At 49.5% G+C, this 18,271-nt stretch overlaps 1 protein-coding gene and 1 pseudogene across 4 annotated transcripts in view; one reads left to right on the top strand and one right to left on the bottom strand.

The window, feature by feature from the left end:
• TSPAN15 (tetraspanin 15) overlaps positions 1–9,651 on the bottom strand; it is a 49,312-nt gene extending 39,661 nt beyond the window's left edge. Inside the window, exon 1 of one of the 3 annotated variants that reach the window (XR_014000287.1) lies at positions 9,406–9,614. Coding sequence is in view for 1 of the 3 variants with exons in the window: in XM_081158605.1 (XP_081014731.1) it covers positions 9,406–9,501 (96 nt within the window). In the remaining 2 variants the exon portion in view is untranslated. Of the gene's footprint in view, positions 1–9,405 lie in introns of all 3 variants that reach the window. The other 2 variants (XR_014000288.1, XM_081158605.1) reach the window with 2 other exon arrangements.
• The window catches only part of LOC308567311 (small ribosomal subunit protein uS2-like), a 558,798-nt pseudogene that overhangs the window by 58,905 nt on the left and 481,622 nt on the right, over positions 1–18,271 (top strand). The gene's annotated exons all lie outside the window — the stretch shown is intronic.

The raw sequence follows: 18,271 nt of genomic DNA on the forward strand, positions 1-18,271 counted from the left end.
ATGCTGGTTCGATCCCCGATCAGGGCACATGCCCGGGTTGCAGGTTCAATCCCCAGTTGGGGACATTCAGGAGGCAGTCGATCAATGGTTCTCTCTCATCGATGTTTCCCTCTCTGTCCCTCTCCCTTCCCCTCTCTCTCTCAAATCAATAAAAAATGTATTTAGATAAAAAAGAAAGAAACAGGTTGTAGAACACAGCCTTTGATGTGTGAGGGCCTACAGAGCTAAGAGGGGCACGGCCTCTGGTGGGTGGGGCTATAAGCTTTACCCTCTGCCAACCTCGCCCCGTCCCCCTCGCCCACAACCCTGCCTCCTCTTCAGTTTCCAGCAAAGCCCACAGAGGGAAAGAGATTTTCAGGGCCCTGCTGAATTGAGCCTCTCCCTAGTGAGGCAAAAAGGGCTTGCATTCATTTCCTGGGGCTGTCGTAATAAATTACCACAAACTGGGTGCCTTAAAACAACAGAAAGGTATTCTCTCGCAATTCTGGAGGCCAAAGTGTCACAGGGCCATGCTTCCCTTGCCTCTGCCAGCTTCTGATGGCTCTAAGGCAGTCCTTGCCTTACCTGCCTCTGCATTCACAGAGCCTTCCCCACGTCCGTGTGTCGCCTCAAAGCTCTCCCTGACATTCTCTTATAAGGACACTTGTCACTGGATTTAAGGCACACTCAGGCCATCCAGGATGTTTCATCTCAAGATCCTGAACCTAATTATATTTGCAAGATCCTTTTTCCAAATAAGGTCCCATTCACAGATTCTGGGACATAAACATTATCTGGGGGTTTTTGGCGGGGAGAGGCACTATTCAACACACTACAGAGCTCACTGGTCAGAGCCAGAATTCCCCATTCTTCCATAACTGGTCACTAGCCATCACATGACTCCAAGTAAGCTCATGCCACCTACCTAGAACTCTGCTTCCCCACCACCTGTGGCACCTCTCCCATGGGGGCCAGAATTACAGGCCCCTGATCCTGGAGATCACAACCAGCTTCCCACCTGGATGCCTATGCCTCAGCATCCTCAAACTGGAGTCATAGCTAAAGGGAGGAAACTTATCACAGCTCACCTCCCAAGTGTGTGAATCCCTGACTAGAGAAACTCAAGCCTACTTCTATAGAGACTCCTTCAAGTTCCAAAGTTAACTATGGACCAGATGAAAGGATGTTGTAAAAATAACCAAAAGGAAAAACTTCTAGAACCATAGACACACATCCCCACCCTCTGAGGTACATCCTGGTGCCCTGAAGAAGCCCAGTCTCCCACCCCGCGAGGCTGGTGGTCTCTATACACCCCCACCAGTCCTGGGCCGCACACCAACTCCCCCCACCCCAGCACCTCCTCCTCATCCCCTGGTCGATGTGCTCTCTCCCTTCCCGGGCCCACTCCCTCAGTGGTGAGCCTCATCCAAACGTGTCCACCAACTTCCCCACCCACAGAGACTGTCCAGATTGTCGGCAAAGCCGGGAACAGGATTCAACTGGAGAGAAAGTTGTCTTGGAAACCAGGCCAGTCCGTCAGAATTCCTGCACGGACACTGCTGTGAGCTGTGGCTTCCACTCCAGCTGCACATCAGAATCATCAGGGGAAGTTTAAAAATGATGGGTGCCTGGGCCCCACCCCAGCCCCATGGACTCTGAGGATGGGGCCTGTTTGTATGTACCTGTCAAATCCTCTAGGGTGGGAGGCTTCGAGTCACGGTGAAGGCCCCCTGGGCTAGCAGGTGCTGTCTTTTGACCTCAGGGAGTGACCCAGTCTCAGAATTCGATGCCAGCCTTGGAAGCCCTGCCCCATTCCAGCTAGGAGACTTCACTCAACCTGTGAGAGGGTGGGCTAGGGCCTAGCCTCCACCCCCTGCCAAGCCCCCTCTGGGCCCACAGCACTGGGCATACAATGAGCACACAGGAACTGACCGCCTGACCCAAACACCTCCGAAGTCACCCCACACTTCACCCAGCACAGCCCATCCCTAGTACCGGAAACAGCTTGGGGAGGCTGTGTGACTGGTCCAAGGCCACATGCTGCATCCTGGGAGGGGCTCTCCCGCAGGAAGGGGGAGGGCTCTGAGCCCTGACCAGGCCAAGGCTATTTTCCTTCTACCCTCTGGGCAAATATTTACTTCCCTGCAGGCCAAGATGCAAACACCTTCATTGGTGGGAAAGTCCCCTTTGAAAAAATTAATCAAAACACTGCAGGCATGGCTTCCACAGTGAACAACTCTTGTCTCAAGGATGGATGCAAATGGTTGGTTGTGCCAGTCACATCCCCTCTCAAGGCCTTAGTCTCCTCAGCTATAAAATGGGACAATGCCCCTGTCTACCCAGCTCACAGGATTGTTCTGAGGATCCAATGAGGTAAAGCAAAGTGGTGGGACAAGTACAAGATGCCCCTCGACACGCACAGCCCCTCACCACAGTCAGTGAGCTCTGGGCTCCTGCCCAGTGAAGCAGAGCCTCCCAGCATCCACGCTAATGCTGGCCACACAGGACACTCTGCTAAGACAGCCCTGGAGGCATCTCTGCATCCAAGCCTGGACAATGGTTACCCCCTTCCACAGACAAGGAAACTGAGGCAGGGGAGTTGTCCCTGACTTGTCCATGATTGTGCAGTCAGACCAGCTCCTCACCTTACCCCTCCCTCTGAGACGCTCTCTACAGGCCTTTTTTACGGCTGGCTGCTTCTCACTCTTTGAGCCTCAGCTGAAACGTCAGCTCCTAAAGTCCTTCCTTGACACCCATCTAAAGCAGGAACTTCCATCTCTTCCCATATGCTCCCTAATTTCCTCGTTAGCATCTATCACAAACTAGCTTATTTACTTGTTTGACTGTTTTCCAAGGCCTGAACTAAGCCTTTCTTGTTCATAGATGTTTCCCAGTAACTATCACAGTGCCTGGCATACACATAGGCATCAAGAAAGCATTTGTTGCAATAGCCAGTTTGGCTCAGTGGTTAGAACACAGGCCTGCAGACTGAAGGGTCCTGAGTTCGATTCCAGCCAAGGGCTCATACCTCTGTTGCAGGCTCCATTTGGGAGGCAACCAATCGATGTTTCCTTGTCTCTATCTCTCCCTTCTACTCTCTATAGAAAGCAATGGAAAAAATATCCTCAAGTGAGGATTAAAAAAAAAGTATTTGTTAACCAAATAAGCAAAGGAATCATCCCCACGCTGGAAAGAATGGCAGGTCAAGACTGGACTCTCCTTGACTTTCATAAGATGTCGATTCAAACCCACTCAGATCCAAAGGTTCTTTCTGGGAAAGGTTTCTCTGTCCTGAGCTCACCCAGAAGACATCGTTCCCTGTATGTGGAGCCGGCTGGTACAGAATTTTCATTATCAAGTCCTTATCTGGTTTACTGAGCCCCACCCCAGGTTGGCATTGTGAGTCACCCAGAGAGAAGAGGCACCGGGCAGGCAGGGGGAGGAAGGAGGCAGGTCCTTACTCTTGCTTCTCAGGAATAAACAACCAAAGGCAGCGAGGTCCCAGTCCAGCCCTACAACTTAAATAATCCCTTCCTTCCATAAGGGATCACGCTCAGAAGCCTGGACTAAGAGCAAAGAGACCTTCTCAGGGCTCGCTCTGTTCATCTGGAAGATCAGTGCATTGGAACGTTCTCCAAACCCCTTTCGGGGCTGCCTTCCTGATCATCTGGAGTTTAAAGACCTCGGAGCCGGGCTGAGTGAGGGGATGGCCTCTCTGCCTGAGGCCCGAGCACAGGTCCTTAAAAGCTTCCAGATCTTTTCTGACAGCCCATCAGGCATGGTGACCACTCCTCCAGTATGAAGTCTGCCTCACTTTGAAATGTTTGCCTAGAACAAGAGGAAAATAGACCTGCCTAATGAATCAAGCACAATTTTTATGTTTAAGGAAATAAAATACGTATATATACACAAGGAGGTGTCCCAATGGGTTTTTGCCAACATGTAACAGTGGCTCCCTCTCAGTGGTAGAACTGAAGGTGACTGTTATTGTCTTCAATGTACTTACCTGAATTGCTTGAAATTTCTTTAGACTATGTGCACATATTACTTTCACAAAGTCAATAAAGGTCTTTTCAAAAGTTAGAAATTCCTGCTGGAAACTGAATCTACTTTCTTTGCCGCCTGGCTGCATCTAGTGCTTAAGTGGGAGGCCAGGTACCTGGCTCCTTCCAAAAGTGCTGTCCTCTTACACCCTGAGCCCTGAGACCAGAGAGGGACTGCTTCTTTCAGGAGAAGGGGGGTGGCTGGTAAAGGTCAGAGTGGCCCAATGAAGAAACTGGAGTCAGGCAACCTGGGTCCTGGTCATGGTCTATCACTAACTTGCTGTGGGATCTCAAGAGACTGGCTTCTTCTCTCCAGGCCTCTGTTTTCTCCTGGATAAAATGAAAAGGTCACACCAGAGGTGCCTTTAAGGGCCTTTCTCATTCTCAGTCTATGGCTCTTAGGCACCTGGAATAGAAAGGAAGGTAGGGGAAGAAAGCCTAACCCTTAAGTAGCTGATAGTGTTTCTCATGTACTAGGCATTGCTCTAAGCATTTCCTATATATTAATCCATGTAATGATCTCAGCAACTCTCCAGTAGATTTTAATATCACTCGTTTTACAAATAAAGCAAGTGGGGCACATGGAAGCTAGTGCCTAAGTCACTCAACCTGTAAGTGCCAGAATTGGGATTTGAACCCAGGCAGCCAGGTACAGAGTCCACACTCTTACTCGTTTGTTAAATAATAGAGATATATAAAGAATCACAGGCCAAGCTATGATTACAGGGTCCGTGCTTGCACAAGACAAAGAAAAGTTAATATTGCCTCTGATGCATTACCTTCACTACTTACCCACATCCACTTCCTTCCCACTCACCCCCCTAAGTTTTTTTCTTCCTAATATTACTACTAATATTCAAAGAGTGCCAGTGTCTCCATGAGCAGCTCTGCCCACTTTGCAAATTCAAGACTTCAGCAAAATCTAACCACTGCTGGCTACACACCCTGCTCGGCCTCTAATCCAGTCACCGCCATCTCAAATCCTTATTTACATAACACAGATTAGGACTCGGCCACCACAATGCAACAGGCCTTCCCTGAGCACCTATTGAGTGCCCAGCCCTGAGACCAGCATTTGGAAAAAGATATGAATGAGCTACACCCCTGACCTCCAGGAGCCCACAGTCCAGCAAGGAAAAACAGCCATGTAAACGGATCTCTAGAATACCCTGTGGTGAGTGCTAAAAATAGAGGTGTGTCCCCAGTGGGCTGAGGGCACATGTGTCAGAATGATTCACCCTGCATGGTGGGAAGAGTTGGCTCCAAGTGCCTGAGTGAGCTCATTGTTCATGGAGAACCCTCAGCAACCTACGAGAAGGAGCGATGAACTGGGGGTGAGGACACCTGGGGGCTCATGCCAGCTCTGAGTGACCCTGAAACACATCCTCTCTGGGCCCCGAGGTCCCCCTCTGAAAGTGAGTGGGCTCCCAAGGATGGAGTAGGAGATCACTGAAAGTGGTTCAAGGTCGTACTCATATTGATTCATAGACCGAGAAGAGTTTTTATTGCTCAATTCCCTTTCCATCCGCCCCATTGCATAAAGGAGCAAATCTCAATTTTGGTGCCAGTCTGTCTTTAAGCCTCTCAAACACCTGCCAACCTGCTTTTTGAACACAGAGGGCAGGCCTTGGGTTCACAGCCTACAGCACCCACTAGCTAGGATTTAATAACATTCTGTTTTCCTTGCACTGTATTTATTGTAATCATTACCTGCTATTTTTGATGAGGGAATATTGTTTTCCCATTGGGAGTAGTGACATAAGACCCTTCTTTTAAAAACGAAGTTAAGTTTAAGATGTGAATCTGCTTACAGAAATATAGCAAATAATGTTACAGTTGATAAAACCTCTATGTGGGGCAATTTAACATTTATCAACATCGTAAGCACACATACCAAACCAGACAAAGCTGTCCTATGCTTTTAGACATCCCAGTAGTGAGGACCACTGGAGGGAAGGGGTAGGGACTGGAAGTGGGAACAAGGGGGGCTCTGGCTTCTGCTGTCCATTCTATTGGCTGACCCTGGGGCTCATTATACAGGTGTGTTCACTTTGTAAAAATTCATCAAGCTGCATACACTTATGATTGATTCATTCACATACCCTTTAACCCAGCAATTCCACTTCTGAAAATTATCCTGCAGACACGCACACATATGTGCAAAGCAACATGTTCAAAGATGCTCACTGCAGCACTGTTTACAGTAACTAGAAATTGGAAACAACCTGAGTTCCCCAGCTAGGGACCGATTAAATAAATGTTGGCATAGCCTACAGTGAATTCTGTGCAGCCATCAAACAGAATGAGGCAATCAATCCCTAGCAGAGCTCCAAAATGCACATGGATTTAAATTTAAATGAAAAGGTAAGGGCAGAACTGTGTATAGTGTGCTACTTTATGTGGAAAGAAAAAGAATATAATACATGCACATGTAGGACATCCTAGGCTAGGATATTAGCTCAGAAAAGAATCACAAGAAACTGATAATAGATGTCTTCTCTGGACAGTGCAGGCCAGGGCAGAGAGGAAGCAGGGAGGCTTGTCACTGGTAACTACTCTTTTGTACTTTTAAATTTTGTACAATGTCCTTATTTGAAAATAAGTTTTAAAGCAAAAAGTCTTACAGAAGGTGCATGGTTATGGTAAAAATTTATGGCCCCTTCCAAACCTAAAGGCTGAGATGAAAGTGTTAGCACTTTGGGCTTATAAAGCAAGCAACCCTTGGCACCACTCCTCCTCCCGAGGGATGGTACCAGGCATAATGGGCTTTCCTGTAATGATTTCCAATTAACAGCAAACCCAGTCTCGAACAAATTACTCACTCACTCTGGGCTTCTGCCCTGCAGTCAAACTCTGGCACCTGGAGCTGCCCTGGCAGAGTTGGCAGGTGGCTGAGTTCTTGGCATGGGTGGGAAGATTTTTAAGCAGAAATACTTCCAGCGATGGGAAGTCAAGGACTTGGTAAGGTGAGCTCAGCTGGCTGGAGAGGAAGGATTCCAAGTTCTGAGTCCCACCCTCCCCCAAGAGAAGCAGCAAAGCAAGGGCCATGAGGTGGTCTTCTCTCTGGGTTGTAGGGGACAATGGCAGACCAAGGCCTTAAAAATTCAAGTTTCGGTGTTTTTAATTGATTTTAGAAAGGGAGGAAGGGAGAGAAAGAGAGAGAGACTGGAGAGAGAGAAACTTCACTGTGAGGGAGAAACATGGATCAGTTGCTTCCCACATGCTCCTCAACAGGGGATGGAACCCACAACCTAGGTATGTGCCCTGACCGGGAATCGAACCCACAACCTTCTGGTGCAAAGGACAACACTAACCAACTGAACCACACTGGTCAGGCAAGTTTAGTTTTAATGATATAACTTTCTTTTGTATAGCACTTGGCTTGCCCACATGTCACTCTCTCCCTACATTACTGATCCTAAAACAGTCCAGTGAGGTATGGAGCACAGTATCAGTTATCCAGACTACAGATGGGAAAGTGGAGGTACAAGGAAGTTAAGAGACTGGTCAGTGATTACATGTGGAGGGAAGGGGTGAGGCCAGAAATGTAACTCCGACCTTCTGACAACCTGGCCTTCTCTAAATCCCCACCTCCACACCCATCAATATTAGCCTTCCCTCTTTCAACTCTGATCTTCTGAGAGAAGAGCTCCTGGGGCCAGACAAGCAAGGGGTAGGCGAAGCATCCCAGAATCAGAATCAGGAGGCCTATGAGATCATGTAGCCCAGCAGTTTTCAACTCTGAGTACACACTAGAATTACCTGGAGAGCTTAAATAAGTTAAAATAAATACTTATGCCCAGGTATCTGTAGTGTTTTTAAAACTCTCTAGTTGACTCTGATGCAACACTGGGAGAGAACCACCAAATAAGAGCTCAGATCACCACCACCCCACCTCAATTCCACATTCATCCTGTTACCTCCCTGGAGTTTCCACCAACAGATCTATGCTCCATCCTCTGGCCCCCAAACACACTGCTCATTTCTCTTCCACATTATGTAGTGTCTAAGATGTGGATTGGGAGCTGGGCTCACCTAGTTTTTGAACTAGGCAAGTCATTTAACAGCACTGAGGCCTCCAACAGGCAAGTGATTTGCCTAAGCTCTCCCAGTGAGTCAGTGACAGAACAAGACTGGATCTGGATCTCTTGACCACTAGGCAAGGCCACATCTGCCAGGGGTCACATGGAAAGCCAGGCCTGATGGCAGATCTAGCATTTCCTGCTGGTAGAATAGACCAAATGGGGAGCTGGGGAGGAGACCAGAAGTGTGTGTGTGTTTGGGGGGAATGGATGTCAGTGACCCCCTCTCCCCTTTCCAGGGAAGTCTGCCCTGTGGTATGTGGGGGGCAGGGGCCTATTCTACAGAGGCAGGACTGGAATTAGACTGTAGAAAGATGTTTTCATTTCTAAGTGGGGGCCAGCCTAGTCTGAAATCTCCATAAAGAAATCCAGTCTGTTGGGACAGGGTCACCAGGAGCACCCATTTTCCCTGCCCACAATAATAAAAAGGGCTCACACTTCCTGAGCTCTTCACTGGTCTCTGTGCTTGGCCTACTAAGCTCCACCACCATCCTAAAAGTTGAATATAATTACTGTCTCTGTTTACAGACGAGGTAACTATGGCCTAGAGAGCTGAAGGAACTTCCCCAAGATCACTCAGCTAGAAAGTGGTACTGGCAGGACTGCAAGGCTGGTTCATGTCCAACTACCACCGTCCTGCTCCGCAATAAGGCAGAAGATGAGGCAAAGCCCAGTGGGCGCCGGAAACAGTTACTAAGCAGGTGGCTGGAGACCTCTCCAGAGGTCGGCGGGTGGAGTCCCCACCCGCTCCTAGGAGGAGGCACGCACACTCTCCGGGCACATCCTCAATGCCCTCAAGAGAAACCCAGGAGCGGTGGGGAAGCGTCTTGCTCAGGGGCATCAGCAAATGAACAGTGGGGGCTGATGAATAGTGGGGGCTGACCCGGAGTCCAGGGCCACAAAGCCTGACCGCGTCTCCTCCCCAGGCCGATGGGGAGCTAAACTCTAATGCGCGGGGGCGGGGTGGGTGCGGTCGGTGCGGGAGCCAAGGCGGGCCGCGCCGGCCGGCGGACGCGAAGCAGACACGGAGGGTCGAACCGCGGGTCCCGCGCGCCGGGGGGCTGGGTGCCGCTCCTCCGTGGTAACCAAGGGCTCCAACGCTCCCGACCGGCGGCTGACACCCAGGCTGCGCTTGGCCGCCAGGATTTCCCGGTTCCCCGGGGGAGTGGGACGAGGAGCGGGCGCGCGCTTCCGTGCCCTCCCAGGAGCAGCCAAGCCGGGACCCTCGCCGGGCGCGGCGCGGGGGCGGTCCCGGGAGTGCGCCCCCACTTCCATCCCGGGGCCCTCCCGGAGTCACTCACCCAGAACACTGTGGAGTAAATGACGAGAGAGAACTTGAGCCAGAGGTAGGAGAAGCGCGCGCAGTAGCGCACCTGCTCCGAGTCCCCGCGGGGCATCCTGGGCGCACGGGGCGCGGGGCTCCGGGGCTCCCAGCCTAGGTCCCTGGCCGCCAGCAGCCCCACCTGCGGCTGCCTGCCGGGCGGCCAGCCCCGCCAGCGCTCGCGCCGGGACTGACACCCGCGCGCCGCAATCACAGCCGGCGCCCGGGGCCAGCCAGCCCCGGCGGCCAATGGGCTCGAGGCACCGGCCCAGCCTCGGGGAGGGGGCGGGCTGGGGGCGGGGCTTACTGCCCGGGACCCAGACTGGAAGGGAGCGGAGAGGGGGGCCGCGGTTTCTGCACAGGAGGTCGCGTGCAGCTCTGGAGACGCCCGCACTAATGGAGCTAGAGTGCACCGAGGAGCAGCAGGGGGAGAGCGAGCGTGCCCTACCCGGGGTGCATAGAAATGCACACTTTCCACCGTTGTCAAGAGGAAAGACTGTGGGGAAAGGGCCGAACCCAATCACTAAAGTGCTAAAGTGTGCAAGATGTGAAATGGATTAAGGAAGTGGAGTTGCTTAGCCTGAGGAGGGCGGAGTGCCCCATCTAGGAAGGTGCGGCAGACCAGGGTAGAGCTAAGGGGCGCCCCATGGAGCTGGGGCCCCGAATTTCCTTTTGTAACAGATCCCCTCTCCCCATCAGGCTCCGGGAGTCCCCTTCTCAGAGGCCACGTGAGATCCCAACCCTACCCTGAGGGACCTCCTCCTCTGGGAAGCCCTCCTCCATGCCCATCCTCAGATGCGGTGGTTCCTTGCGCACACTCAGCCCCTGTCCTACCCAGCCTCTTCCAACCAGGCCTTTCCTCTGCCCGGAGCTAGACGTGGCAGTGAGTCCTCTCCCACTGCTAGATGGCCCCATCTTGACTCACAGCAAGCTGTTTTCTTGCTTCCTGGCCTGGCTCAGCCTGGGAGTTGATCTGTGTTTGTGGCTTTGGTAATTAAACGTGTGGCCCAGAGGTCAGGAGCTCAGGGCAGTGCTGGGTGGGGTCCCTGGTGGTGACGGCAGGAATGGCACCTTTGTCCAGCTCCCTTGTTCTGAACTCCCAGGTCTTCCTTGTACACAGACTCCCAGAGAGATACAGACACTTGACCCCGCCAGCACCCAGGACTCTGCCCTAGAAAGAAAAAAGTAAGGTTGGGGGTGGGGAGGGAGCAATGCCCCGCCCTGAAGGGTTAAAGGGAAGTCAAGTTTCTTGTTACAAAAGGGGCAGGCTCTGTAAAGGTATTCACTTTGGGTAGAGACATGGAAGCAGGGACTGCAGCAGGTTACCTTCAGATGAATTAACCAAATCCAAGAAAACATCTTATCACAGTGTTAGAAGTTGTCCTTTAGTTGACAGTGGTGGGAATGGCACCAGGTGTTAGATCCGTGGTGTCAGACCAGACCTGGGTTCAGCAACCTTGGTAATTGAGTTCTGGCTAGGAAAGAATTCAGAGCCAAGACTCAAGCTATAAGAGAACATTTGTTTAGAAAATCACAGAAGTAGAAGTAATTCGCAGAAAAAATGGGCTGAGGAAACGAGTTATAGAGACAAAGCTCCCTTGGAGCTTAGAAGTGAGAAAGGTAAAGGTGCCTCACCTAGGGGGATCGGAGGGGAAAGGGAAAGGTTGCAGAGTGCTCCTGGGAGGGACAGCAGGCTGCATCCTCCCTCCTATGGTATAACGGATGGAGCTTTTAAGGGTGCCTCTCAGCCATATTTGCAAACACTGAGACCTCAGAAGTAGCAACCTATTTTCAACTTTTCCCTCCTTTTTCCAGGGGAAGAGCTCAATAGAATATTCAGCAGCTTTCCTGGTGTGTCCTTTCAAGGTCTAGGTCTCCACTGATTGATTGGTTGGCTCCAGGGGGGGTCATTATCCAATGAAGCTGGTCCTGATGTCAGCTTTGGCCTGGCTTGTCTGTTTTTGCTGCTTTTCTGGGCCTGGAGCTGAATTACAACTGAGGTCTAGATGTCATCTTTAGGAAGGAAAGGTCAGGGGGTCCAAATGGCATGACCATATACTAGGGGAAAAAAGGTCACCCTGGGGACAAGGACCCACCCTACAATTGCCTGTTGCTAGGCACCCAGGGCTTCCCGCCCTGGTGACCTTCTGTACCTGGTCCATGATCCTTGCTCTGCTCATTCTAGCTGCCTACCACATTCTCTGTCCTTTGAGGAGGAGGAAACCAACTCCTTATCCCTCTTTGAGGGACCAGCTTCCTTCCCCCAGCCCTGCAGAGCAAGTCTTGCACCTACTCTTTGAGGCACTGGTTTCTACCCACTGGAGGACTAGTTCAGGACCTAGTCCTCTAAGGGATTAGTGTGTTTCCCGCTCCATGGGGGTTAGCCTCCTAGCCTATACACACACACACACACACACACACACACACACACACACACACCTGAGCCCCTCTAAGATGCCCTGGGAAATGAAGTTGAGACACCCCTTCAGAGGGAGCCTGGAGGTCTTTAGGGCTGGCATGGCCCTCCCTGGGTTCCTGAGCTCCTTCATTGTTCCTCCCTACCCCCAACCTGATCCCCAAGTGCTGAAGGCTGCCTCTCAGCCATATTTGCAAACACTGAGACTTCAGAAGTAGCAACCGATTTTCAACTTTTCTCTCCTTTTGCCAGGAGCTCCGAGCTGGGGGTCAGCAGGTTGGGTGCCAATCCTGGTTTTGCCATTAACTTTTGTGAGACTGTTAGAATTTGTGGCATAGATAGTGTGACATACACTATCTGTGGTGTATGGCCCTAGCTGCAGCTTAAAATCACTTGGTGAGGTTTAAATGTGTCCTGATATCCAAACTCCAACCCAGTCAAGTCAGAATCTCCACCTACAGGGACCTGGGAACTGGTATTCTTTTAAAGGTCCCAGCTACTTTCTAAAGTGCAGCCAGGACTGAGTATCACTGGTGTAGAGGTAGTCATGAGGGTTAGGTGGTCAGCCAGCATTTTATCAGAAAGGCCACACTCCAGAGGTCACTCAGCCTATCCAGCATTATGCTGATAAATGCTTAATAACTGTCTCTCCATGGGAGAGGCACCCTGTTACCAATTGCCATAGTGTAAATACTTCCACCATATCTGATTTCAAGTTACCAACTCAAAGTCAATGAACCTGGGAGTTAAGAAACATACACAATCACATACAATCAGCTCAGCAGCCTCTGTATCTCTCCATGTCTCAGTCTATGTCTCTACCTCACCCCCAAGCTTTACTGATTAGCATAGAAAATGCCATAATGAATGTATCAGTGAAATTCATGGCTTATTAATTAGCATAGCAGGTATTAGAAATAAACTCTCCTTTGGTGAAATTAGTAGTAGTAAAGCTACGTAGATTGGCTAAAATGGTTTGGGGGTCACCACGCATTCCTTGTTCAGAGTAAAAGAATCTCACTTAGCCTTGGTGATGTGGCTCACTTGGTTGAACAGTGTCCCATACACCAAAAGGTCTCCAGTTTGATTCTTGGTCAGGGCACATGCCCCGGTTGTGAGCTCCACCTCCAGTAGGAGGCATGCAGGAGGCAGCCGATTTGTGTTTCTTTCTCCTCCATGTTTCTATCGCCCTAAAATATTAGTAAAAACATTAAAAAGAAATTAAAAAATCTCACTTAGGGATGATGCACCAGGTTGAATCATTGAAGGACCCTATGCCCCAAGGTATTCTGAATGTCTGATGTGGACATCAGTCTAACTGAATCCTGCCTCTAGAACGTTGTATCTTCCTTGATTTCCTTGAGTGGACCTTTCATGCAAGGTGGTAGAGCACCTAAAAGGACCGAGAGCTGAGCCTTGACTGACCTTACAGAACAGATTACATGAGCCAGTTTTGTGACTACTTGCTAATAAATGTTTGCTTTATAAATATTTGTATGGGCAATAAAATTTGTTCTGAGATCTGTTTCCATGATAACTTGGCAGGGAGCTTGTAGGGGGAAATAACTAACCCTCACTTTTAGTGGCTACTACTGTTTACGGAAAAGAACCTCAGGACTGTGCATGACCAACTTGGCTTGCATGTTTGCATTTGTGCCGCTGGACAAGCGATTCTATCTGCATCTGTTTCCCCATATGTGAAACCATAAGGTCAGACTGTTTGTCTTCTAGCTTTTACAGTCTTAGCTATTGTCCTTATAGTCAAGTCATTCAGCAAATGATACTGAGACTCTGGGTACACAGCTGTAAACAAGACAGACAAGAGCTTCTATTCTGCTCAAGAGTGCAGGATTGTGGGACTTGCAACATGCATAAAACAAATACTGAACATGAAAAGGGTAACTTCAGGTACTGACATGTGCTAAAGATCTGGGAGAAGAAATTCCAAGTGGAAAGGCCATGAGAGAGGAAAAAGCTTGGTGAGGTCCCTGGGGGCTCATGCAAGGGATCAAGGTCAGAGACATAGGCAGAAGCCTCGTAGCTTTGATAAACGGTGTGGATTTATGTATTTCCTGTTTCAGTGACAGTCACTGGTAGGTTTTTAAGCAGGGACCTGATACAGAACCTGATTCATGCTTCAGAGACTGCTACATGGAAATGGACAAGAGGGGGCTGGGGCTGGGAGGGGAAGGAAGCTGGTTAGGAAGCTATTGCAGCAGTCGCAGAGCTGAAGGCTGTGGGCTGGACTTAGGGACACAGCACTGAATATGGTGACAAGAGGTTGCATTGGGGCTATATCTTGGAGATAGAGCCAAGAGGGCTTACTGACAGACTGGGTGTGGAATGTGAGGAAAAGAGAAATCAAGGATGATCCCAAGTGTTTTTACCTTGAGCAACTAGGCAGCTGCTGCTGTCATTTACAAAGGTGAGGAAGAGAGGGGTGAGACGAGGTGGGTCAAAAGTTACTTTGTTTGGCCATTTCATTTTTTGAAATATCTTTTCAAAATCCAAGTGGAGTTGACCAGGAATTCAGAGGTGAGGTTTAGGTTGGATTATAAGAGAGGGAGGGGGAGATAGAAACATCAGTGATGAGAGAGTCATCGATCGTTTGCCTCCTGCTGGGGATTGAGCCCGAAACCCTGGCTTGTGCCCTGACTGGGAATTGAACCTCAATCTCCTGGATCCTAGGTCAATGCTCAACTGCTGAGCCACCCCGGGCTGGGTTGTCATCAGGTCAATTTAAACCATGGGCCTACGACATGAGATCATGTAGGGAGAAAATGTAGCAAGAGAAGAGAAGACAAAGGCAGACCCTGGGTGCTCCACATTGAGAGAGTGAGGGGCTGGCAAAGAGAACAGCCAAGGTACAGCTGGTGAGACAGGAGGAGGCTGGGTAGGTGGCAGGAATGTCTGGACAAGAAAGGGCTTCAAGAAGTTAAAAGAGATTTGTAACATGACTTAGTGTCCTGGGAACACGTCTTAAAACACTGAGGCTTCAATTATGTCCTGAGAGGTCAAGTGGGAGCAGAACAGAGAACTGACCATCAGCTTTGCAAGATGTGGGTCATTGGTAACTTTGATAAGATCTCTTTCAATGATGCTACGGAGACAAAAGCTGCGTGAAGTGCATGAAAGAGAGAAAGAAAAGGGAAGAAAGAGAGGAGGAAAGTGCAGAGAGCACAGGGAGTGTACCCTCCCCAGCAGGTGTAGGAAACCACTCACATGGGAGGCGGGCATAGGCGGAATTCTTCCCAACCCCCCAATAGCCTCTCAGGCCAAATGTGCAAGAGTTAGCCTCTCTGTTGAACTTAAATGGCCAGGGATTCATTGCAGCTTCTCCACTGTTGAAGAACAAAATTCAACTGAGTAAATTTGAAGATCTAATTGGCTTTATTAAGCAATTCATGAACTAGAAGAGCGCTTGAGGGGTTGTACAAAATGAAAGTTGTGCAAAAAGAGACTGGGACTAAGAAGTTAAAAGAATGGATTACTTCAGGCAAGGACAGCTTCCCATACAGAAAGCAGGAGTCTTATCAATCAGATTACCTCACTAGTGTGGATCAGGAAATTCCAGACTGATTGGTTTAAAATTCCACTCCTGGGAGGGGCTAAAACTGCAATTAGGTTAGTTACTAAATTTTAGCTTGGTGATGTGACTTAGCAAAAGTGACTCTATTTGGGTCTGTTTCTTTTTTTAACAAGAGGTGGAATCTGTCTCCCCACCGTTTGAACCTAGGCTGGACCTTTGACTCGCTTTGACCAACAGAATGTGAGCAAAGTGAGATTATTTGAGAAATCTAGAGGCCTTACACCTGCTGCTTTGTGCCTTCCTGAAATCCTGCTGCCATGAGAACAAACGTAAGCTAGTCTGCTGGACAGACCACAAGCGGTGGAACCAAGGTTCCTGGCTGACAGCCACCGACCAGCAGACCTATGAGTGAAACCACCTTAGACCGTCCAGTGCTCACCCCCACAGCTGACTGTATCTGCGCGAATGAGTCTGGGCATGACTAGCTGAGCCCAGCCCAAATGCACCCACCTAGAGAATCTTGAACTAATATGTCATTGTTGTTTTAAGGAGCAAAATTCTGGAGTCGTTTGTTATATAGCAAAAGCTAATGGTCAGTCTGAGAGCCAGAAAACAAATAAAACCCTCAAAATCAAATACTTGTTCCCTTCTTCCCCAAAGTACTGCACTTTTGAGTCTATATATTTATCTTAAACACCTTGCTGACCAGTCACAACAGAAAAGCAGCTGGCCACACGGGCAAGTTCTGGCTTGAAATAGCCACTCAGCAAAGTGTTAAGAAGAGACTTCAGTTGTCCTTCCAATTTTCCTTGACTTCCTTTCAGTGCCATCCCCTGGTTGATTTCAGGCCATACCTCCTTCCCATCCCATTTTAACTCTCATTGATCTCCATTTATCTTTTTATATATATATATATTATTTTTTTTATTGGTTTCAGAGAGAGGAAGGGAGAGGGAGAGATAGAAACATCAATGATGAGAGTCATTGATTGGCTGCCTCCTGCACGCCCCCTGCTGGGGATCGAGCCTGCACCGGGGGCTTGTGCCCTGGCAGGAATAGAACCTCAATTTCCTGGATCTTTGGTGAAGCTCAACCACTGAGCCATGCCAGCCAGACTCCATTTATTCTTTACCAGTTATTCATTTAGCATCAGGCACCAAGCTGTGGGCTTTCACGTAATTACCTCTTAATTCCTCACAACCATGGAATTTGATGTGATGAATCCCACTTTGCAAATGAGGAAATCGAAGCTCAAAGAAGTAACTGACTTTTCTCCATCAAGAAGTTCAAGTGCTTTGTGACCCAGCAAACAGTGTGCCTTCTACTCTCTCATGCAGTTGTGGCTCCAGCTACACCAGACTTAGCGATAGGGTTTAAAAAGCAACTAGGAACAATTCATGCTGCTCAGATATTGAGTTTATACTGGTTAGAGTTGAAACTTTACCTGGAGTTATTGTAGGTTACTGCAAGATAGTAGTTCCAGGAGATTTTAAGTGTTTTGTTAAAAAGGATCTATCAATGGAAATGCTGCAGGACTTCTTCGTAGCCTTTAATGTGAGACTGAAGATTGTGTGTCTCCAGGGGGAAAGGATACTCAGCCTTTCTCTGCTATATTTAACCATGCAACTCTGTTTTTCCCAGACACCAGCTACTGTCATCTCAAAGAACTAGTATCCCTCGGAATGTCCTTTGGGAAATGCTGCCCCATGGGACAGGTTTCTAATTATTTTGGAGTTGAAAGTGACCTCCTAAAGTTATATGCTGTGTACTTAAGAAGAAAATAAAAAGCAACGGAGATTATTTCTGTTTTGTGTTTGACTTTGCAGAATTACAGAACTTTCTCTGCTGTGATTGTCAGGTAACCAGATCTGTCTGTAGATCATACCTCTTAAGGCCCTTTAGGGGGTAAGAAACACACATTGGTGATGCTGGGACCCAAGAGGATTCTGGAAAAGAGCCCCCAAGGAAAGCCAAATACTCAGTACTCAGAGCAGCTTGGGTCACCCCTGTGGTTTTTCATCCCTGAAGAGCTGCCTCTAAAAGGCTTGCTCCTTCTGGCCCCTCTCCCTACTCCTCATTGCGGCCCCCACAGAAGGCTGATTGCCCCAAGCCCTCTCTTTGCATCCAGTAATCTTTTTCTTACTCTTGGCTGCTGGACACCTGTCCTTGCAGTCCCCAACCCCAGGACTGTTTCTGGGGCCTTCAAAACCTCAGGGAACCTCCTGCCTCCTTCCAGGCAAACAGGACCAAATCACCTGCCTCGGAGGCCCACGCTGGTCCTAGATGCCCACGTGCTCTACCCCTCCCAGCGCTATTCTTCTTGAGACATGATCCTGGACCAGCTGTGGAAATGTTTCCTCTCACGGAGGTCAGCCCAGGCCCTCTCCCCATCGTCCCGTGCTGCAGGCTGCTCCTGACCAGCCGTCTAGAGCGACGTCCTTAGGAGCAGCTGTGGGTGTGTGGTAGAGGGTCGGGGAAGAGGTGTGTTAGTGACCTAGCTGACTGGTCACAGGAACTGTCACTAAATAATGGCACAGACATACCAATGGAGCCCTGTGCAGCCACTGGAAGTGAGGTGGAAAGGCACTGAGTATAGTAGGAACTGGTCTTCATGCACTGAGGCTCTGTCTGTTTGGGGATCAGGGAGGGGCCTAAATCAGGTTCTTCTAGTTCTGAGAGTTCAGCAAGACTTTCTGGGCCTCCATTCCCAGTGATGGATGGGTTGGGGAACAGAGGAGTGGCATCACAGCAGAAACTGTGGTTGACTTCCAGAAGGAGACACCTCCAGAGCCCTGGGGAAAGTGTCCCCCATCAGAGCCCAGAGGACCAAGCTGGAAGGTCTGGAATCTGGCAGTGGGTGAGGCCTATGGAAAACAGTCAGTCCAGGCCAGGGTCCCAGGG

The sequence above is a fragment of the Miniopterus schreibersii genome (genome assembly GCF_964146895.1).
Source record: "Miniopterus schreibersii genome assembly, chromosome: 14".
In the NCBI taxonomy this organism is placed as follows: Eukaryota; Metazoa; Chordata; class Mammalia; order Chiroptera; family Miniopteridae; genus Miniopterus; species Miniopterus schreibersii.